At 36.1% G+C, this 24,014-nt stretch overlaps 3 protein-coding genes across 3 annotated transcripts; 1 reads left to right on the forward strand and 2 right to left on the reverse strand.

Annotated features, from left to right (window-relative positions):
* Positions 1–1,970: 1,970 nt before the first annotated feature.
* On the reverse strand, positions 1,971–7,405 carry LOC104888032 (hypothetical protein). The gene is made up of 9 exons (XM_010672849.4): positions 7,069–7,405; positions 5,955–6,294; positions 5,574–5,857; positions 4,944–5,355; positions 4,798–4,854; positions 3,696–4,678; positions 3,496–3,601; positions 2,565–3,022; positions 1,971–2,274 (listed from the first exon to the last, which is right to left on the reverse strand). The coding sequence occupies exons 1-9, from the start codon at positions 7,180–7,182 to the stop codon at positions 2,200–2,202; spliced, it is 2,829 nt and encodes a 942-aa protein (XP_010671151.2). The 5' UTR covers positions 7,183–7,405; the 3' UTR covers positions 1,971–2,199.
* A 3,293-nt stretch (positions 7,406–10,698) lies between these two features.
* LOC104888030 (stress-response A/B barrel domain-containing protein HS1) lies at positions 10,699–24,014 on the reverse strand. Its single transcript, XM_010672848.4, has 2 exons — positions 23,763–24,014; positions 10,699–11,069 (listed from the first exon to the last, which is right to left on the reverse strand). The coding sequence occupies exons 1-2, from the start codon at positions 23,900–23,902 to the stop codon at positions 10,880–10,882; spliced, it is 330 nt and encodes a 109-aa protein (XP_010671150.2). The 5' UTR covers positions 23,903–24,014; the 3' UTR covers positions 10,699–10,879.
* Positions 14,569–18,069, forward strand: LOC104888029 (histone H3.3-like). The gene has a single exon (XM_048640790.2). The coding sequence runs from the start codon at positions 17,402–17,404 to the stop codon at positions 17,810–17,812; it is 411 nt and encodes a 136-aa protein (XP_048496747.1). The 5' UTR covers positions 14,569–17,401; the 3' UTR covers positions 17,813–18,069.

Below are 24,014 nucleotides of genomic sequence, written 5' to 3' on the forward strand. Positions count from 1 at the left end.
TAAAGTAAGCAGTTATAATAGAGATGTAATGTGAGTAAAATGGGGTTTCTAATATTTTGGTGTCCTGCCCCTCTTCTCATATGGAATAGAGATAATTGGTTTTTGGTTCAATTCTCATTTTGAGATCGAATCCCTTTTATGTAATATTTTTGCACTAATGGCTGTGGACTCAAATTTTGGAAATTTTGGAATTAATGTAATTTATCTTAACGATTTGTTTAAAAGATATTTTGTAATCCTGTGTATTAATTTAGTTACCATACTTATATATTTAATAACTTCATAATTTTCTACACAATTGAAAACGGTTGAGATTTGTATTAAAGTACTTGTGACATTTTGAGCTTCACGTTTTTTAAAAAATATATTTGACAATTAATATCTTTATTTACCATTAATTAGTAAAAAAAAATACGAAAATATTTTATTCTAGAATTATACATTGAGGTAATTTCTACAATGTAATTCATAATAATATTTTCATTTTTGCATATCATTGGAAAATTATGATCTACGTTAGTGGAGTATATAAGTAAACAGATCACATGGTCAAAAGTATTTAGAGTTGATCAAGCATTTTTTTTGGAGTCGTATATATATGATTATACAACTTTTAAATTTATATTATAATGTTCTATAAATATCTTTATATCTATTATTTTCAATCTATTTTAAAGCGTGTATAGCACTGTGTATAATTTATTACAAAAATTATTAAAAGAGACGGTATAATTTTAATATAAAAGTAGTCAGTCTCTTACAAGATAAACTCAATTTATTAAATTGCCACTCAAGTAAATTAATAATTTCATACCACAACTAAAGAAAAAAAATATATAATTTACTTACTAAACTAAACTCATACTCCCTCCTTATTCTTTTCTTTTTTAGAAGAAAATGGGGAGGGGAGATGTATTAATTAGTCAAGAACTCAAGATCACATTTCGCCATACTCCCTACTTTACAATATCATACTAAGGCTCTGTTTGGGGAAGTATTTTAGTTACCTGAAATGATAAGGGGCTAACATATTTTAGGTGCTAAAATGTAGTAGTGTTTGGGGAGCACCTAAAATAAAATTTCAGGTGGCTAAAATGACTTAAATGATAAGTTAAAAAATTTACCTTTTCACAATCAGGTGACTGAAATTTTAGAAAATCTTTCAAAAATTTTGACAACTAATTTTGCTAAAATAATTTATCAACTTAATCAACTAATTTTGCCAAACAGTTAAATTAATCCGTTACCTTATCAATTTCAGCACCTTATCAGTTTCAGCTTTATCTTATCAATTTCAATTAACTTATCAATTTCAGTTTATTTTCAGCTAGTAATACCAAACAGAGTCTAATTAAAAATCACAATAACAAAATAATTTTTTCACGCTTTACCGTTCTAATCGATGTATCACACATATTTTAACATACTTCATCCATTCTTATACATTTTCACTTAAAAAATAAGTGATCATTGTGTCTGATTTTAGATGACCAATTTTTTAAATTATAATAGTTGAAACTTGAAAGGCTGGAATTAGCAATTCACATTTTTAATATTTAAGAATTCAAACAAAATAAAGGCAAATTAGACCATATCTTTTAAAAAAAAAATAGAAAAAAACTGTGTAATTAGAGAAGTGAGTAGTTAAAAAAAATTTAGAAATATTACAGTTATCTGATTAGTAGCTTTATTTTTGCGGATTTAAAATTAAGATATTGATGAGTGGTTAACTAACGTTGATTTTTTAATTTTTTCATTTTCATTCTTTATTCAAATTCTTTGGTACATTCAAAGTTATATTATGCTTTCAAGCATACATTTCTGCTAAAACAAAATTGTAGCAATTGGAATGTATAGAAATTTATGCAGGAGAGATGAAACAAGATGTATGCAAAAATGTTTACTATGGTGCAAATAATACAAGAGATTATGTTAAATTTTTCTAGAGGAAAAAACAATCAAGATGGTAATGCCTTTAAAATATCATCTATATTGCCATTAACTTTTACTTATAGAAGAGATTGTCTTTGTTTTTTCAGTACAAAACAGAAATTAATATAAGAGATTTGAGTTTGCCACAACCAAATTTCGGACTACTCAAACACTCACTAATACTAACAAACTCATAAGAGCTACCAAAAGGTAAACCAAAGGTTTTAACCTCCTAATACACACTATCATAGGTGATGAGTCTTCAGTTCATGGGCTAGTAAGGAGGCAGTTGTTTTCGGACCGCGGCTGCAGTGCTTGACTCTTCTTCTCTGATTGTTGTTGCTGCATATCACACGCATCAGAAAGTAGTCAGTAACAGTGAAAATGCAACAATATGTCGAACTGGAAAAAATAAAAGCGCTCTAAGCTTTAAACGGTTTGGTAATGAACATAAGACGCCCTTACATCTTTATAGTAAGGGTGTTGTTTATGTGGACTTAAATAAAAGCGTTCTAAGCTTCAAACGGTTTGGTAATGAACATAAGACGCCCTTACATTTTTATAGTAAGGGTGTTGTTTATGTGGACTTAAATATGTATTCACTCTTAAAAGAGATATAGTTGTTGTCTCACCTGAAGCACTTTGAATTCCTTTTTCAGCTTCCCCATACTCACAGCAGAAATAACTTTACCACTCCCAGTAACAGCAAGTTTGATTTTACTGACACTGTTGTCAATGTTCTCCTTATTGACATCCAAAATACAGTTCTTCCTTCCAGCAGTTGTCGGCGTTTTCGTTGGAGTTTTAGATGGTGTAGTAAACAGCAATGGCTTCTTATTAGTCTTGCTAGAAACTTTGCTTGGTGTTAATGGTGGTGGGAATGTGGCAACATTGATGTTACCAGCTACTTCATCTTCAGGTATCACTTCATTGTCTTGTAGTATTTCAACTGAGTAAAGTGTTGCAGTATTGACACTATTAGTCACTAGAGTCTCATTAGAAGTGTCATTTTGCACCTCAGTCTCATCATCATTGATTTCATCCTCTATATCTTTAGAGATCACTTGAGGAACTGCAATATCAGCATTATCTGCAAAGCCATGAACTCCATTGTCAGAGCAAATATAAGAAATGTTTGTACATGATCTCAAGTTCCACCATCATCATTCCGATGAATCAAAATGTTAAATGGAAGAAGTTCTAGATAGTATCTTTATTATGATGACATTGTAACAAGCTCAAATACTGCAAGCACCAATTCTTGATAATTACATTAGGATTAAAAGAAGACATGTAACTGCAAGCATAGAGTTTAGATTAACAAGTTCATCATTCCAATTCATAATTGTAACTGCAACTCAATATCTTGCTTCTTTGGATCACAAGAAGATATATTGCGCATTTCGTTTTGGTTAGTGTTGGTTTATAAAACATTAAGGGCCAGTTCCAAGAGGCTTACTGTATCATATGCATTATTGTCCCAGTAAAATTGACATTCTAGTGGTGTTGGCTAATAAATCACTTGTGATTAAGAATTTCGAGAAAAAAGCAAAGCATACATACCACACTCAGACTCCACAAGACCTTGCAAATCTTCTTCCACTTTAGGCAGTGAGATCTCAGTCTCCTCTAAGGTCAATTTTTCCATGCTTTTTGCCAATGTTGTTGCCTGCAATTTGACAAGCAAACAATAATGTCAATACACACATATGAATTTGCTAGAAGATACAAAGCAAGACAACTTGCAATTCATGGAAACTCACCTGTAGTCTATCCTTGAGCATCCTCTTCAACTGTCGCACACTTTTTTGACCCAAAGGTGTTTCTGTTTTAAACTGAATAGTTGATTCAGTGTCGAACTCTGTGAAGAAGATCGGATCTTCAACTTCACTGTCCACATTGACTTCCAAACTTGATATATTATCTTCACTAGCAGATTCAGACAACTCATCTTCTGTGTTGCTACCTTCAGATTCACTATCCACATTGGTTTTCAGGCTGAATTTATCAGTTGATTCAGTATCAGACTCTTGGAGCATTTCGTCTTCTGTGTCACTGCCTTCAGAATCAGCTTCACTTTCCACATCGTTGCTTTCCAAACTTACATTATCAGCTTGAGCACTTAACTCAGTATCAGACTTCTGGAACATCTCGTCTTCTGCTTGGTTTGCTTCATGCTCAATAGGACTAATAATTTCTGCAACAAGATCAGAAGTAAAAGTGACAGCGCGAGCACTTGACTCAGTATCAGACTTCTGGAACATCTCGCCTTCTGCATGGTTACCTTCATGCTCAATAGGACAAGTAATTTCTGCAACAATATCAGAAGTGAAAGTGACAGCTTTTTCATGCTTGCTGTTTCCCATATTAGTATCAGCTTCAGAAATAGACTCAGAGACAAATTCCTCAAATGTCTGCTCTTCAAGCTTCTCATGAAGACATAAATCTGCAGCCAGAACAGAAGGTGCTGCAACTACATTCTCAAGCTCGCAGTCTTCAGATTTGCTAGCAGCAACAGCTTGAGTGCTTTCGGATTCACCGTCTCCCGAAGATAATGTCAGGTCCTCCTGTTGGTTGGCAAAGTAGTCCACTGCTTCAGGGACTATGTCAACCTTAACCAAGTTGGTTAATGCTTCAGTTACTTCCAAATTTTCTAAGACCACCTCTTCAACAACATTTTCATCTACTTTAGACACCAATTCTTCTGGTTCCTTCAATTTCTCAGCTTCGAGGTGACCATTGTTACCTGCAATCAGTAAGTTTCACTTTCAGAAAATTACAAAACAAGAACAATGCTCTCTTTAGGAGGGTTTCAAGGGTGAGATGATCTTTATGATAAAGGATTTCAGACAGTTCTTAACCGACCTTTTCCACTGTCATCCTCCAATGTAGATTCACTCACTGGTGCTTCTTGAATCAGACCTAAAGGTTACAAAAAATAGAGTAATAAGAATATCTTCTATAATATCTCGTCATTGTTATTTGCAAGAGCCAGAATTGAGTAGACTTACTATCACTGATATCACTGCTGCACTTGGCAACACCAGAAAGTCCAGAATTCTCTAGACCTCCAAGCTCGCTTTCGCCATTGCTGAAAGAGACAGGACATTCTCCATCGTCCATACACAAGTTCATTTTCTTTAGCTCACTCCTGTGAACTGCACTATCTTCCTCTTTGGTAATGCTTTCTGTTAGTGCAGAACCAGCCCGGGGAGCCTTTTCCCGAGTATTAGGTGCAGCTGGAGTTTCATCTACTACTCTTCTCCTTGACCCACGGCATGATTTTGTTATCAGCCTTGAGCTCTGTGGCTCTTCTTTAGTAATTTTCATGGTGGTCCGTGATCGACGAGCACAAGATGAACTAATCCCTGACACTCTAGGTGAGCTTGGAGCTTGATAATCAAGCTCTTGCAGACCTTCAACCTGTAAAAAATGCAACAATTAGAAACCTGGTTGAACTCGCACCTTTTGATCATATGAAGTTGAACCCCAAAAGATTTGATAATCAAAAATCAAACAACCTTTAAGAGCAGTATAAGATAATATAATAGCTTCACTAACAATATCAAGCCAAACTTTAACATGAAAAGCCAAAAAAAAGCAATCATCTACCAAATGGGTAATAACAAAATGCAACTTACAGTTTCAAGAGACTCAAGAGCAGCAGCCATTGCAGCATTAGTCATGTTGGCAGGGATCTTATTCTTCTTGCACAGAATTTGGAGGTCCTTTCTACCAAGACTATGAAAGTCCACCATCTTACTTCCATTTAACATCTCCTCCTCTTCTTGTGCTTCACTCACATCAATGATTTCTTCTCCAACACTAACTTGTTGTACCTCACTTATGCTCTCTGACAACAATTGTCCATCATTCTCCACACTAACACCTGAAACCTCTTCTGAGATTTCCTTAAGTTCACCTCCTAAACAACAACAATATAAAAATTATAAGACCCTCAGCAAGATAACAAAAATAAGGAATAATACATGAATTTCTGGGAAATATAGATAAACCATTACCAGAAGGAAGTTCATTGTTCTCAGAAACTTCAGATTGCTGCTCCAAGTCAGCCTCAAACTCAGCCTGCAAATCTTTCTCCATCATTTTCTGGATTGAGGCCTCCTGTGATGCCCTTTTCCTTGTAGTACGTGTCGCCGGAGTCTTCCCGGTTCCTTCTACGGCTTTAGTCCTTGTTCTGCAGCTAGTTCTTGTGGTCAATTTCGAGCCTTCTAGTTCATCCGTCAATGCCTTTTTACGAGCCGTGGTTCGGGGTACATTAGATGAACTAATCATAGATTTGTCAGGGGATCCATGGGCATCAGATTCTGGATTTCTCAAATATTCTTCAAGTCCTTCCACCTGTACCCATTGAATTTTTTTATTATTTAATTGCAATGAATTTGTTTTCCATTGATTTGATTCAATTTTGATCAGCTTTCTAGTTTCTTCTACTTGCACAATGTACATTGAATAACTCAAAAAGTTTCAATCATTAATTCATTATGTTATATGCATCTATGTAATTTACTTTTTACATCTCAAATAGTAAAAGAAGTATTCTGTAAACCTTGATTTTTATTCAGCAGCATTGCATTACCACAACACAAATTTATTGGTGATTATACAAAATAATCCCCAATAAAATTCCAAAATTGACTGGTATTCAATTAAATTGAACCTAGATTCTTCACACAACAACAATGATCCGATGTTGCATATGAAGAACCGTCAATTCATCAGTTCGTTAAACATTGAACATCTGTCATCTTCACATCATATTCAAATTAATCAAAAAATAACGTCTTCTTCACAAAAGTATACTAATTGAATGAATGATGTAAATCAAACTATAACAAATCAACAATCAATCAATCAAACAATAACAAATGGAATGAACTATAAAATAATTTAACAAAAACTACAATAATCAATCAATCGATTTAACATATACTAAGTAACACAACCATAAACATCATCGTCACTTACCAGATTGAAAATCAAACAGTAATAGACAAAACTATAAAATTATACTTCCTCCGTTCTAAAATAAGTGAAACACAAGCATAAACATAAATCAGATTGAATCAATCAGTAACAAAAGCAGAAAAACTATACAATATCAATAAAACATACAATAGGAAGCGAAGCGAGCGCATCGGCCATGGCGGCATTGGTAGTATTGGCAGGGATGTTGTTCCTCTTGCACAACAATTGAAGGTCACGTCTCTTCAAGATTTGGAAATCCATGGATGAATCTTTTCTTCAACGCGAAAAATTGAAGATGAAGAAGAGAGAGAAAGTGCGAAAGAGATGTAGAGAGAGAAAATTAGGGGTCTGATGTTAGAGAAATGACGAGATATGGTTTATGGAGGCGGAGAAATGAAGTATTTATACAGTGAAGAAATGAAGATGTGAGGTTTTACAACTAGCCGTTAAGAGAGCGGATGATTTTTGAATTTGAATTTGGTGAAATTGTTTTTTTTTTTATTTTTCTTTAAATGATGGTGTGTGGTGGGAATGTGGGAGTATTATATTGTTATTAGTGTTTTCCTTAATTGTTGATTTTTTTTGGTTTTCCAAAGTGGTAAATTTTTCATTAGTACTTAGAATATAGACGAGAGTGATAATATGGAATGTGAACCAACTTTGTTATTTTATTTTTTTCGAAAATGAAAATTGATGGGTGTTTTGTTTTTCGCCGAAATTGATAAAAGAGGATGTACCTAGAAAAATATGATGAATTAAAAGAGTATGTATCGTAGATTAATGAATATTGACTTGGTTTTTAACGGAAGTAAACTAGTTATTGGACCTAAGGATGACTCGGTAATATAATAAGATTAAAATGATACTCCCTCCGTCCCATAATATAGTGCTTGTTTCTTTTCTACACGGTCTTCAAGACGTAACTTTGACCTTTAATATCTTCAATTCCGTATTAATAAAAAATATAGAAAGTTGATATTATTAAACTACACATTGAGACGAATCTAACAAGATCCCACATGAATATGTATTTTTATATATACAAATGAGAATATTTGGTCAAAGATTTTAAAGTTTGACCCATCAAAAATAAAATAAGCACTATATTATGGGACGGAGGGAGTATGTAGTTTGAGTTTTAAGTTACATTTTGTTACAAACACAAGTCATAGTTTACTGGTAGTAAGATCATGATGTTAAAAAGTAAGATCCTAAGATTGAAATTCGACGTATACATGGTGAAAATTTTGTAGATTATATAATTACGAAATGTATTGAAAATTTTGCTAAGTGCAAAACTAGAAAAGATCAAAATACTAAGTGTAATTGTCTTCTAAAAGATATTTTTGTTATTTTATGAAGATATTGGTTGAATCTAACTAAAGTCTCATCCGAGGAAAATAATTTGCTTCATATTAGAAAAATAAAATATTTAACTGAAGATTTTTTATTTTGATAGAGGTGGATTAGATATCAAATTTGGTAAATCCAGACGATTGCCATTAAAAAGCCTGTGACAAGGATATGTTTTGGAGGAAAATATCCCGAAAAGGGTGAAAACTCATGTAGTAGATAAACCTACCATTATATACACTCTTAAGGTGATTATGGGTAAAGAGGTTCATAAAAACTACTATGACTTCCTAGAAAAATGAACAAATTAATCTTGGCTCGTAAAAGTTAATTTACAACATCCTTATTCTTTATTATTTGAGTTCATTTAACGAGTGATGATGACTAGGGAATAAAATTCCATACGATTAGCAACCAAGCCAATCCATCTCTCAATTGGGCTCTCGTTACAGGTGTTCAACGTAAATTCCATATCCATATTGCCAGCCCTAGTCTTGAATTAATGTTGTTATTAATGTTTACTTTTATTTTTGTTAGAATAAAAGAAATTTAAATTATGAGTAGATAAAAAGTAAGGTAATCAACTCGAGAAATCTTTTTTTTTTCTATTTCCAAGCACTTGTAAACGTTATTACCTTGAAAATTGAAATGGAAAAACTATCAATAAACTCTCGTTAGTTTAGGTACGAGTTAATATAAGTTTGAATTAGGTTATAAGAGATTTCTGGTCGGAGAGAGAGAGAGGAAACAACTATAAAAACAAGTATACAATGAGGTACCATAATTGCAATTATTTATTATCCTAGGCACCTCTAAATAAAATCATCCTTGCTTTAGGTTCCATTTGGTTGGATGGAAATCATTTTAATAATTATAAATATGTTTCCTTTATTTAGTTTATTGTAAGAAGAGTTAGAGAGAAAATGAAAAATGAAAATGAAAATGAAAGGAGATGATGTATGAGAGGATTCTTTTTTGTTCCTTTCCACCTTTGGAAACAACAATATTCCATGCCTTTGCCAAATCGTTTTCCACCCTTCACAAACCAAACAAAGAACAATGGGAAATCGATTTTCGGGAAAATTACTTTTATCCAACCAAAACACTCTCTTTGAGGCAAACAAGTTTTGAGTAGAGAACTATTGAGGAGTTTAAATAGATTGAAAAACCTAGCCGTCCCTCCCTTTTTCTCCTAAAAATCCTAATTTTTCTTCAACCAATTCGGACCTATCATCAACTCACCATCTACTTTAATGTATTTTTTTTTTCTAGTTTCATTAATAATAATCCACTTTGAGTATTCTATTCAATTATTGGATTTTTCTGTCTCCTCTAACTGGGAGTTTAGAATTTAGTTTATGAGTTTAGAATCTAATTTATTAGTCTCCACTTGTGAGATTCTAAAGTTTAGTTATTATGGTTTTTGCAAAGATGCAATTTATTGATAGTTTGTTGTAAATATTTGCAATCAGTATCAGAAATCTGTATGTTATCCACACAATCCAATAAGGTGTCACCTTCTCAAGACTAAGTCAGAATGATAGACGTTCTCGTACATGGTTGTATGATGATTCAACGTACAAACAGAGGCTATTCTATATTGCCAGATCCGGTTAATTATTATCATAGTCATATGGTAGAAGAATTTTATTTGATTAAATTAGCTTGTCTTTCGTTTTTCTTTAATATCGTATGGACGTATGGCTAGACCTGGCAAAGTTGGTCCTGATCCGAAAATCCGGTCCGTGGTTCGATCGGGGTCCGAACGAGACGGTCCAAACCTTGATCCGAATCCAAAACGGTCCCGATCCGAAATAATCTTGATCCGAAACTCATCCGAAATCCGATATAATCTTACCTGATCCGATCCGACCCGATCTAAAACTGGTCCGACCCAAAGGTAAAACGATCCGAAATTATTGGTTTCGATTAGGCTTTGATCCGAAATACCCGAAACTTACCCGTTTTTTTATATAAAAAAAATATCATTGGCATAAGTATTCCATTCATTCCACCATAGGCCGATTCCGATCCGAAATAATAGTCCGAACTATGACCCAATCCGAAACGATCCGGTCTGGTCTGGTCTGGTCCCGGTCCGAATGTAACTTGATCCGAAAACGGTCGGATATGAATTGGTCCGGTCCGATTCCGATCCGAAATAATAGGCGGAACGATGACCCAATCCGAAACGGTCCGATCCGGTCCGATCCCAGTCCGAATGTAACTTGATCTGAGAACGGTCCGATCTGAATTGGTCCGGTCCGAATCCGTTCCGATTGGTACGATTGCCAGGTCTACGTATGGCTTTCAATAGATGAAAGATTTCCCCTCCCAAAAGAAAAAAAGACAAGTGAGAAAAGAGTTCGAACACAAAATTGCAACACCATTTGCTTGCAGATTTGCACTCAAACCTGACCCATATATGAAAATATTGACCTCAATGTATAAACAATGATCAGAAGATTTATATATTTTGCTACTCAAATTACATCCAAAACCCAGTTATACACCAAAGCATCAACACATGTCTAATACAATCTGATTATTTATTTTCAGCGAAATTATACACATACAAAGTAGTTGCCTTACTCTGCAACTGCCGTCAACAACGAACTGTAGTAGGTTTGTAGTCAATAACAAGAACTTTGTCCAAGTGACCAAGGAAGAGATTTGCAAATTCAACATGCTTCGGGTGCGAAACATACTCTGCAACGCCTTCCGTGCTATCGAATGAGGACTCGAAGATATGAGTGAAACCCTGATGCAGGTTCTCTATGCTCACGTCCTTGCCCCTGAAGCATCATTTAGCATATATCTTAGGTACCAAAAAAAACCGATCCAATGCATGTATAAAATTATTGCAATACAGTAATAGTTCTTTGGAGCTTAAGCAGCACTGAACAGATTTTTGTTGCATTTATCAGAGATGTTCATCTAGGCTGACTGTTGATAGTGTTGAAGGTGGCTATGCAGAGAATGATCATCTGTAATAAAACCAATAAAATCCCGTTTGTATGGGTCTTAAAGTATTTATGGAAACCTTTATCTACAGTTCTGCAGAGGACCATTCTTCTATCCCGACTCACAAGTTGCTACATGCAAATAGCGATTTCCTAATACCGATAAGGCGATAACAAGGGTCCGTTCGGCATCATTGTCAGTAATGTTTTGTAAGATATAATACACATATTCACCTAAATCATGTTTGTTCTGAAAACTTGCAATAAAAAACTGGAAACTAATTTTGTGATTTTCATATATTTTGTTTCTAACTTTCACAAAAACTTAAAACTGTATAACCAAAAATGATTTGAACAAACATGATGGACTGAATATGACTACTTTTGTATGACTAACACCAAAAGGGCCCTCGATAAGTGACTTCTAGATAGAAAATGCTATATTAAGTAGTGGTTCCATCAAGGAAATCGCCACTTTCTGTAGTCGTTTCTTGGCAAAGAAACTACACAGATTCAAGCATTTTCCTTCCATTACATCCTCAACCACCACAAAACAAAGAATAAAACCCACTACAAACCCAGCGACAAGATCTCCTCCACCGAGTACCCATCGCCAGGTTCAGCCCAGCAGCCATTGACTATATCAGTCTAAACTCACCTTTTGCCAACTCCCATCACTTCTCTCAGCAGGGAAAAACAAAACAAAGACTCAACTCAAATTTGCAACTATTTGTTCTTATTTTCTTTCTTTTTTTTTTTTTTTGAGGGGACTTGTTCTTATTCTTCTTCTGCCCTTTTCCTGCTGAGAATTGAAAGCTTACTCCAGAACCTCTTTCAGTTCCAAAAGCAGCGCAGAATTCATAACCATGTTAAGTGTTCCACCTTTAAGAGAGTCACTTTTGTAGCTATCACATAAAAGAGTTGAAGGGGAAAGAATGACAGAATTTGCTTCCTTTGAACCTCTCTACTGTTGTTTGCTAAAGGCTTTGCCTTCTGTACAAACAGCAAGCAACTAAAGTGCTCAACATAGTAATGTTGGTGTTGCTTTCCTACTTATCTTCTAGGGGGATCCTCATCTTTCTCTTTAATTTGTGTTTTCTCTTTCATGCATCCCATGAGAATACCCAGGTCATGTTGTATTGTTATTCTCTGGTGTAACTCTCCAGAAATAAATCTTTTCATCAATTTACCAAGGGGGAAAAAAACACTCAGCATAATGAATTTCCCAATCAGTTCCATGTTTTATGAGCATCTTATGTCACGTGAGCAGCGAGCTGTGTATTTATCATTTCTCCCCCCCCCCCCAAAAGATTTAAAAACACCTCTGCACAACCAAGTTTCTTATCAGTTCCATTATTTAAGGGCATTATGTGTTGTGTAAGCTGTGTCCCTTGCACCGTTCACGTTACTAGAAACCATAAATACCCAAGGCAAAAACGAAAAGTTCAGTAATAGCAGAGAAGCAGCATTGGCAGTTGACATATAGTATTTGACTGAGTCGTCAATAATCCTATCCCAAACAACCAATGACCAGCAAGCAAACACTGTCACCTTCTATCATAACGGAGGGATTTGATTTGAACCAAGAAAGAATTTAGCCTGAAATTTATCACTTGATATTATGACACTGCTTATTTCCTGCATAATATATTGACACACAAGAGGTAAAAAGCATGTTAATAACCTCAGATTGTCATAACATTATTCCAAGCGCTTCAACCCATACTGTAAATCTGTAACTAGTAGCACTTCTAAAAGGTAGGTATCGTCCTCTACTTATACTTTGATTGAGAATGTTCCAAGTGTAACAACCTCAATTCGTGTCAGCGACAAGGTTCATTACCTAGCCCCACCCCCCTTTAATAGCTACATCCAAATTAAGCGGTGTTGGCTCCGTGGAAGTTGTTTATCTTAGTGATGTTATGATTTTATATAGAGTTTTTCCCCCTATTGGGCCCCGCAACAAAGCTAGCCTAGTGAAGAAATACAGACCGTCCAACTAGATCGGGCAATATCGCCGATTTGGAGTGTGATCCATCAAATTTTCCGAAAAAATCCAGACCCCTCTATAGAGCCCGCAGCGAAACAGCTGAAGAGAAACAATACCCCATGGCATAGTAGAGACCCGCCCCATCGGGTGATCTAACTGCGGGCTGCTTTAAGTGCCTATAACCGAGCACTTCCCACTCATTCACTCATCTACTCTCAAACACACACACACACACACACTCTCTCTCTCCTTCAAACCCTAACCTCAAATTTCCTTCTTCTTCTCCGAATCCCTCTTCCACTATTGAAGAACCACCATTGAAGCTACTCCAAAAAGCTTCCCTCATCTTCTCAAACAAGTTCCATAATTCATCTTCTTTCACTTTCTTTCCCTTCTTCTCCCACACAAAGCTTGATCTTCCTTCTTTCCTTCTTCCACCATCAAAGTGAGTGACAAATCTTTGAATACTCATATTTTGCTTCAAAGATGAATTTAAAGAGGCATACTAGTGGTCCTAGTTTGGATCTAGGCAACCACCACCACCACTAATCCCGGGGGACAATGACTACCGGAAAGTCATTTTTAAGTTCGAGGAACAATGTGATAATTTTCAACGCTTTAAAAGGCGAGAGGTATCTCCTACGCGATTTCTTGATATTGAATTCTTGAATAGGTTAGGGTTACCCTCCAATTTCAAAAAAAATATAAAAATTATTGGAATGGAATCCTTCTTAAGTGTGCATGTAAATACTCATTATGTGCTTGTCTATGAATTCTACAGTAGTCTAGAGGTCACAAAACCTCGCACTAGCCCAGTCTCTTATGTGTCCTTTCAATCCTGTCCCTCCCTGAATTTGCAAAAATCATCAAAGTCCATACCCATCGCCGAATCCTTAGCTTTAAAAGGAGTGAGGCGCAAGGCGAAGGCGCGCACATCTTGTAGGCGAGGCGCACCTTTAGTAATAAACCTTAACAAGAAATTATAAAACATATTTTACACTCAAAACACATAACAATTAATAAAGTATTAGGTGCTGTAATTAAAAAGAATACTTGCTGATTGTAAAATTAGCTATTATAAAATATACCACCTATTGTTATTTAAAAAAAATTTGAATGTTGCTAAGAAGAACAAGATCAGAAGTGAGGTTCATCAAGAAAATGAAAAGTGCAACTGAAGTGAGCACATAACAGAAGAGAAGAGGAGATGTGAAGAGAAAAAGAAGAAAGAGACAAAAGAAAGAAGAAAATACAAGAAAGAAAAGAAGAAAATACAAGAAAGAAAAGAAGAAAAATAGAAAGAGAGAAAAAAAGAACACGTGATTATGTGAAGTCACTATTCCTTATCTTGATAGTGGGGTAAGGCTCACAACTCACAATACAATAAAGTAATTAATTGCCCTATCAAGCAACTTGAAACCCTCACGAAAAGTCGAAGAGAAGATCATTGCAAATTATGGAGCGGTTTGGTCGGCTACCGAATATTTATACCGCCGGTAACCATGGAGCGGTTTGGTCGGCAGTCATTGTCATGAAGATTGACCTTCGATTGTCAACTTTTCCCAAATTTTTAGAATTAGGGTTTCAAAAAATTGGGGATTTTTGATTTAGGATTCAAATTGAAGCAATTTTATGCAATTAAATGATCGATCTTGCTCGAATTTAACTCCTAAAGCATAGGTAAGTTTTAATTTACAGAAAATTTGATGATTTTTAGTTCCAAACTCAGATCTCCTTTTTCTCTCTCGCGTTTCCCAATAAGCGTCCAAGGCGATCGCCTATCGCCTCTGTGGGCTTGCACCTCCCGTAGGTCGCTTCACCTAGGTCTTCGGATGCGATTTTCCTCACACCTGGACTCGCCCCTCACCTAGGCGCGTCTTGGGCGCGCTTTTTAAAACTAAGGCCAGACCTACTATGCTATAACACCGTTCACCTTGTAGCACTTTCATGCTAAATTCATCAACCACCCATTTTGAAAGTTTCGGTGAGATTCATGTCTTGGACCTTATTTGGGAGGGTGGAAGGACAATTGATTCGGGGGGGATGAACTTTTTATTTGATTGGTAGCTATGCTTAAGGGGACAAAAGAACATTTTCAAATATAATATTCCTCACCATGTTGGTGTGCAACTAGAGCGTATTGCTACCACTTTCCCTCGGCGACACTCTATCAGCACCTTTTCCTGTCGTAAAGTTGTAAATGGGGTGGATTTGTGTGGAGAAGTGAAGTGGGGCTAACAAAAAGAGACAAAGCTGCGTTTTGTTGTAATTTAACGAACATGATACAATGGTTTTCTAACCAAAGACAACCTAAAGGTGAGGTATCCAATGTCATGGTGACCGTAACTACAAAAGCTAGGAATAAAAAACACCCATATATAATATTTCGTTTACCAAAAACCACCCACCAAACTTTATTTTAGCTCCTTTTAGTTTCTCTTTTCCCCTCCACCACTTCAATGGTTCGACCACCTCGATTGGCTATCTTTCCCCACTTCCATCCACGTCTATCTTCTCTCTCTTCCCCCACCACAACACCTAACCTCCTTGGATATCTTTCTTCTTCCCAAAGCACCTTAACCACCTCCTCCAAAACTTGATGTCTAATTCATTCAGTCTCTAACCCAAATCCACCCCCTATTCTATCTCATCTACACCCACAACGATTTTCCTATATTTAGCCCAACCTTGTTGTTCCCAACCACCTTAGCCTTAGCCCCTTGCCCTAATATATATTCACTCCAATCCCAACAAAAATCCTTTACCATAGAAGAAATCCACTGGAAAGTCTCTCTTCCACACTTTATTTTCTTTTGCTACCATAAATGAGAAAAAATTGTTAGTACAGAGGCAAGAGGCATGGATATGTTTATGGTTGATTGAGAGAATAATATTGTTTGTGGGAGAGATGAGTGTTGAATTACATCGCATAATCAAGAGAATGGCTTGATGATTCTTAATTTATGATTATTATTTGTTGAGATTAGACTTTAGAGAACACATGGTGGTTGTGGCTATTTTGGGTGGGGATTTCACCATTTGTGGGTACCTTTGTCGTGGAAGAAGAATTTGTGGTGAGGGTTTAGTTTGTCTGAATAATTGAGGTATAGTGGTGGTGATGGGATTCAAAAGGTTGGCATAAGGTGGTTGTGCATGTAGCCTTGGAGGGAAGTGGTGTTAAATGTTAATAGTTGGATTGTATTGGAGCTAGGGTGGCCGGACGGTAGGACTTAGTGGTAGATCTTGTTTGGTTTTGTTTTTAAAAGAAAGATTTAGAAGCTAATAAAGTAACAATTAGTTTAGTTTTGATTTTGATGATTAAATTATTATCTTTTGACATATATACTAACGAAAATCATTAGGGAGCATGGGTAAACAGTTTACTAGTTGAGAGCGGTTTAGTTGAATTGTTTCAGTTGTAGGTGGTTATGAGAATAAATCCCTTAGTTATGACTTATGCGTGATTTGGGGTTAAAATCCTAATATTAGTTATCGAAAAAAAAACTTTGAAGAAGAAAGGAGATAGAGTATCACTGGATAGGGTCTTCACAGTCTGGTTGAGTTGAGACTTCAAACGAATGAGGTGAAACCAGGAGTTACATAATTCATGGGATATGGCAACCCTGCATATGATGGGTACACTAGAAGATCCATAAAATATAATGATTTCCGTTACTAGCAACTTGTAGCAAGTACACTGACAAAAAGCCCAAAGTCCACAATATTAAGCATCAATAGAATCTTTTTTTCTGTTACATAGAAAAGGATACTTCTGTAATTACCCCTGCTGCTTCAGATTTTAAATTTCTTAACTTCATTTTTATAAATTTCTAATTATAACAAAATGGATCTCCAATGGTCGAAGGATATGTGGCATGTAGCATATATGTATCTATATTGTTTTGATAAAAACAAAACCTACAGATTTCATATAACAGTTTTAAAAGGATTATACCTAGAAGATTCCAAATCTCTATAATTTAGGAAACTAGAGTTTGAGAACAAGCAGGTCTCCTAAACCAGTTTACTTATTTTCCAAGCAAAGTTTGACTATAAATAGACCTTCAACAATAACAATCAGTTTGCATACACAAGGTGAAGAAGAGGAAAAGCAGAGCAGGGCAACAGGCTAAAATTTCTCCTCATCCTCCCTCCCAAACAAAAAACATCACAGATGGCTCACACTAAGCAAACTGCCCGCAAGTCTACCATCGGAAAGGTCCCCAAGAAACAATTAGCCTTCAAGGCAGCACGCAAGTCCGTTCCCAGCACAGGCGGGGTGAAGAAGCCTCACAGATACAGACCTGGCACTGTCGCCTTCCGTGAAATTCGCAAGTATCAAAAGAGCACAGAGCTATTGATCAGGAAACTCCCCTTCCAGAGGTTGGTTCGTGAACTCGCTCAGAACTTCAGGAATGATCTGCGTTTCCAGAGCCATGCTGTTCTTGCCACTCAGGGAGCAGCCGAGGCATACCTTGTTGGTTTATTTGAAGACACCAATCTCTGTGCTATTCATGCCAAGCGAGTCACTATAATGTCCAAGGACATCCAGCTCGCGAAAAGGATCAGGTGTCAAGGTGTTTAAGCCTCTCAAGTGTCGAATATATTGGCTAGTTCAAGATTAAAATGTCAATGCTATCCCTAGTTCACTATCTCTTCTAGTACTATCTAGTCTAGTCAATTAATAAGCAGTAGAAGCAGTCTTCCCTAGGATTTTATCATTTTCATGTACAATTATCCAAGTATGTTTCTTTCTTATAGCTAATCCAGCCTTTTCAGACGTTTATTTTCTCAGATTTCTTCATATTTGAGTAATGAAAGGGAATTGGTTTCCAGAATTTACATACACTTTGCAATTCATCGTAATTACTTGACCGCGATTAATTCTTCTCTAGCTTTTTATCATTTTCATGCACAAACATCTATGTTTCTTTCTTATAGCTAATTTAGCCTTTTCAGACGTTTATCTGATAAGGATTGTAATAAATCTTGTTTTTGATTTTGGCGCCCAAAAGTTGTTAAACAAAATAACAGAATTCTGTTATTTGTTATTTTGTTCTATTTCTGTTATTACATTTCTGTTATAGTTTGATTGTTACAAACTATATAAATACTTGTAAACTCAAGAAATGAGATATGCAGAAATATAAACACATTCTTCTTCTCTCCTATTACTTTCTATCTCTCTTCCTTTCTCTTTCTCTGTCATTCTGAATTCTGGATTCTTAACCTCTCTCAAAGTCTATTCTACCTCTTCTATTCCTATTCTATCTTAGTAGGATCTGTTATCCTGCATCATTGGTATCAGAGCCGCATCATTCTGGCGCCTGCAACTAGAAAAGTTGTAGCTATGGAGGAACAAGTGAAATCATTGGAGAAAAAGTTGGAAGATCAAGCCAAAACGATGCAAAGTTTGTTGCAGATGATGAGAGAATTGAAGGATTCTGCTACTTCAAATTCTCCGTCTAATGAGGGTGCTGAATCTAGTCCCAGACCCAGAAATTATATTCAAGGTATTAACGCCAAACTCGAATTTCCTAAGTTTGATGGAGTTAATCCTAGAATTTGGATTAAAAAATGCATGAGGTACTTTAGTCTGTGCAAAATTCCTGAAGAACAAAGAGTAGATTTGGCTTCTCTTTACATGATAGATAAAGCTGAGAATTGGGTCTCAAGTTATTTGTCTGTAAGAAAACATGTTGATTGGGATGATTTCATCATTGATTTGTCTGCTAGATTTCAAGATACTAGGAGTCTAAATGTTGTAGAACAATTTAATAAACTGCAACAATTAGGGGATTTGGAGGTGTATCTTGATGAATTCGAAAATCTAAGGTCTGTTATGATGCAAAGCAGCCATGTGTTACCTGACTCATACATTTTAGACAGCTTTATTGGGGGTCTTAAACCATCCATCAAACCTTTTGTGAAGGCTTTTAGACCTGAGAACATTTCCAAAGCTGTAGAATATGCTAGACTGGCAGAAGAACAAGCATCAGCCTCATCTCAGAACTTCTATAAAGCCTATAAACACAATAACTCACAAACAACCTACAACCCAAAACCTCTACAAGCTATCCCTTACAACAATAATGCCAATAAACCTCCCCTATTACCTACACCACAAACCAAACCATCTCAAGCCATAACCAAAACACATGTTCCCCATGATGTTAGAGCTGAAAAGATAGCCAAGGGCCTATGTTTTTACTGTGATGAAAAATTTGTGAGAGGTCATAAATGCCAATTTAAAGAACCTCAACTGTTTACAGTTGAATTCTTGGGAGATTCTGATGAATCAGATGAAGGGGAAGATGTAGAAATGGATGATAAAGATAAGCAGTTGACTGAGCCTATCATTTCAGTTAGTGCTCTGGCAGGTAACCAGAATTTTCAAACTATGAGGGTGGTAGGAAGTGTAAATAGCAAACCTCTGCATATCTTAGTAGATTCTGGAAGTACACATAACTTCTTGGATTTATCTTTAGCTAAAAAGATAAATTGTACAATGGAGACTATTCCCTCTCAATCCATTACTGTAGCTGATGGCAATCAGATTGTGTGTAACCATAAATGTGAAAAGTTTGCATGGACAATGAACAAGAAGCCTTTTGTAGCTGAAGTCATGTTGATACCCTTAGGGGGATGTGATATGGTGCTTGGTGTACAATGGTTGAGCACTCTAGGACAGATTAACTGGGATTTTCAGCAGTTAGTGATGAGTTTTAAGTTGGGAGGTGAATCTTTTGTACTAAGAGGCATTTCACCTGGTAGAGTGAAGGTTTTGGAGGGCAAGACATGTGAAAAAGCTTTTCACTCAGCTTCTCATCTTTGTTTTCTGCAATTAATGGATTGTTCTGTCCAAACATGTTCCAATCAGGTACAATGTGAAAGTGATGAATTGGATCAGCTCAACAAAAAGTATAACACAGTCTTTGAGGATCCTATAGATCTTCCTCCTCAAAGAGGAGTATTTGATCATAAAATCTCTCTTTTACCTAATGTTTCTCCTGTTAACATTAGACCCTATAGGTATCCCTTAAAACAAAGAGATGTGATTGAGCAGTTAGTGCAAGAAATGCATGACAGGGGAATTATTCAGCCTAGTAACAGCCCTTTTGCATCTCCTGTTGTTCTTGTTGGGAAGAAAGATGGAACGTGGAGGTTATGTGTGGATTATAGGGAATTGAACAACAAGACTGTAAAAGACAAATTCCCAATTCCTGTTGTGGAAGAGTTGATAGATGAATTAGCAAGGGCAACTGTGTTTAGTAAGCTTGATCTAAGGGCAGGGTATCATCAACTTAGAGTTAATTCAGAAGATGTTTTTAAAACAGCCTTCAAAACTCATACAGGCCATTATGAGTTCCTAGTTATGCCTTTTGGCTTAACTAATGCTCCTGCATCATTTCAAAGTTGGATGAACAGTGTGTTTAAACCTCTACTTCGAAGATGTGTGCTTGTCTTTTTTGATGATATATTAGTCTACAGCAAGACTAAACAGGAGCATATGCAACATCTTGAAGATGTTTTTCAGCTTATGCAACAACATTCAATGTATGCAAAAGCTAGCAAATGCAGTTTTGTCATTGATAAGGTTGAGTATTTAGGTCATTTTATATCAGCAGCAGGGGTTGAAACTGACCCTAAGAAGGTGGAGGCAGTAGCTAACTGGCCTATTCCTAAATCAGTTAAAGAGCTTAGAAGCTTCTTGGGTTTAACTGGATATTACAGGAAGTTTGTTAAAAACTATGCTTCTATATGTAAACCTCTTCATGAATTACTTAAACATGGTAATTTTAGTTGGCATACAGAAGCTCAGTTGGCATTTGAGACCTTGAAAACAGCTTTGGTATCTGCTCCCGTCTTGGCAATACCTAATTTCTCTAATATGTTCATAGTAGAAACAGATGCCTCCATTGCTGGTATTGGAGCTGTACTCATGCAATCAGGACACCCATTGGCCTTTATTAGCAAGACACTTGGTCCAAGATGGCAGAAATTATCTGTATATGAGAAGGAACTCTTGGCTATAGTATTTGTTGTGCAAAAGTGGGAGCAATATTTGATGGGAAGTCATTTCATTATCAAGACTGATCAGAAAAGCTTGAAATGGCTCTTGCAACAGAAAATTTCAACACCATTTCAACAGTTTTGGCTTTCCAAACTAATGGGTTTTGATTATGAAATACAATATAGAAGTGGGCAAGAAAATGTGGTGGCAGATGCACTTTCAAGGGTGCAAGGATCTGAGATCTTGTGTATGGCTATTTCTATTGTCTCCTCTAATTTAGAGGAGCAGATCAAGGATAGCTATAAAGAAGTTGTGGCTTTACAGCAACTCATTGAGCAACTTCAACAACAACACAACCATGCTTCTTTTTCATTTGAGGCTGGGTTATTAAGAAGACATGGTAAGATTGTGGTGGGGAATGATTTTGATCTTAAACTGCAAATAATTCAATGGCATCACTCTTCACCAGAAGGAGGCCGTGCTGGGAGAGATTTAACTCTCAAGAGAGTTAAAAGTGTATTTTATTGGAAGGGCATGACGAAGACAGTGAGGCAATTTGTTAGAGAATGTGTCATTTGCCAAGCTGCTAAATATGATTCCTCAGCCTATCCTGGATTGTTGCAACCACTACCAATTCCAGAAGAAGTGTGGGTGGACATATCAATGGATTTCATCACAGGTTTACCTAAGTCTATGGGGTATGAAGTCATTTTTGTTGTTGTGGACAGATTGAGTAAATACGCCCATTTTGTTCCATTAGCTCATCCTTTTACAGCAATCCAAGTTGCTCAAGTTTATCTGGATAACATTTTTAAGCTCCATGGATGGCCAAGGAGTATTGTTAGTGATAGAGATGCCATCTTTCTTAGCAATTTTTGGAAAGGCTTGTTCTCTATACATGGCACAGAATTTCTGTTGTCTTCTTCTTATCATCCTGAAACAGATGGCCAAACAGAAGTGGTGAATAGATGTTTGGAGTGTTATTTGAGGTGCATGTGTGGGAGTCAACCCAAAGATTGGTGTTTATGGCTTCCTTTAGCTGAATGGTGGTATAACACCCATTTTCACTCTTCAACTCAGCTTACACCATATGAAGTGGTGTATAATCAACCACCACCTTTGCATCTGCCATACTTGGCTGGTGAATCTAATGTGCTTGCTGTTGACAGAAGTCTACAAGGAGGGAAAATATGATCAAGGAGCTAAAGTTACAGCTGATTAAGGCTCAGAACAGAATGAAGGTGCAAGCTGACCAACACAGATCTGAGAGATCCTTTACTGTTGGTGATTGGGTTTGGCTTAAGCTCCAAGCCTATAGGCAGAATTCAGTACAAAGACGCAGCAATAACAAGCTTGCTCAGAAGTATTATGGCCCTTTTCAGGTGTTAGCTTTAATTGGCAAGGTTGCCTATAAACTGAAACTACCTAACACTGCTCAAATACATGATGTCTTTCATGTATCCCAGTTGAAGAAATTTCATGGGGTTCTTCCAGTTGCTGCTCATATACCAGATTGGTTTCAAGGTCAGCATGATACTGTGAAATTACAACCAGCTGCTATTTTGGAGAGAAAAGTAGTTAGGTTTCAGAATAAACCTCAGGTGAAGTACCTAGTACAGTGGGCAGGATATTCAGACAGTGAAGCTACCTGGGAAGTTGCTGACGACTTTGAAAAGTCTTACCCTTCCTTTGTTACTTAGTAGAGACTTGGGACAAGTCTCTTAAGGGGGAAAGTATGATAAGGATTGTAATAAATCTTGTTTTTGATTTTGGCGCCCAAAAGTTGTTAAACAAAATAACAGAATTCTGTTATTTGTTTTTTGTTCTATTTCTGTTATTACATTTCTGTTATAGTTTGATTGTTACAAACTATATAAATACTTGTAAACTCAAGAAAGAGATATGCAGAAATATAAACACATTCTTCTTCTTCTTTATTATTCTATCTCTCTTCCTTTTCTCTTCTCTGTCATTCTGAATTCTGGATTCTTAACCTCTCTCAAAGTCTATTCTACCTCTTCTATTCCTATTCTATCTTAGTAGGATCTGTTATCCTGCATCATTATCCCATCATACTTCTTCATATTTGAGTAATGAAAGGGAATTGGTATTCAGAATTTTCATAAACTCTACCATTCATAGTTAATTACTCGACCGCGATTAATTCTTCCTGCTGCCGCCGCCATCGCCACCGTCACCGCCCCCCTCTCTCTTGACATTTACTATAATTCATTGCTTGTATGAGTAATTGATCACATATAAAAACCCTAACAAATTAAAATTCAAAATCAACTAATAACGTCACACATCCCCAAAAGAGCATACATCAAATTCCTCAATATTCAAATTAAGTATGCCCACTAAAAAGTAAGTGTTAATTCCCAATATAAAACCCTAGTTTTGCCCTAATTCATCAAGATGGAAAGAAATGAAGCAAACCCAGAAACATAACATGATAATAAAGAGAGAAATATATATATAATTATTTAAAAAATGGGGGAAATTAGATAGAAGATGATACCATTGAAAGGATTTCATGGGTTGAATGTGATTAACGAGGTCAGCATAACCTTGAATGAGTTCATCAATCTTTTGAAGTGGGACATCATCTTTGAACTTTGCTAGCAATACATGCTTCACCACTCCTTTTGTTTCCTCCATTTTTCTATGATACTGTTTCTCCTACTTGTGGTTTTTCAGATAGCAAGGTGTTTGATAAAATGTCTCTGAGATAACAAAGAACGACAGGGACTGCCCACCAAAAAGATAAAGA

This window comes from Beta vulgaris, chromosome 3 (genome assembly GCF_026745355.1).
Source record: "Beta vulgaris subsp. vulgaris cultivar EL10 chromosome 3, EL10.2, whole genome shotgun sequence".
Taxonomy (NCBI): Eukaryota; Viridiplantae; Streptophyta; class Magnoliopsida; order Caryophyllales; family Amaranthaceae; genus Beta; species Beta vulgaris.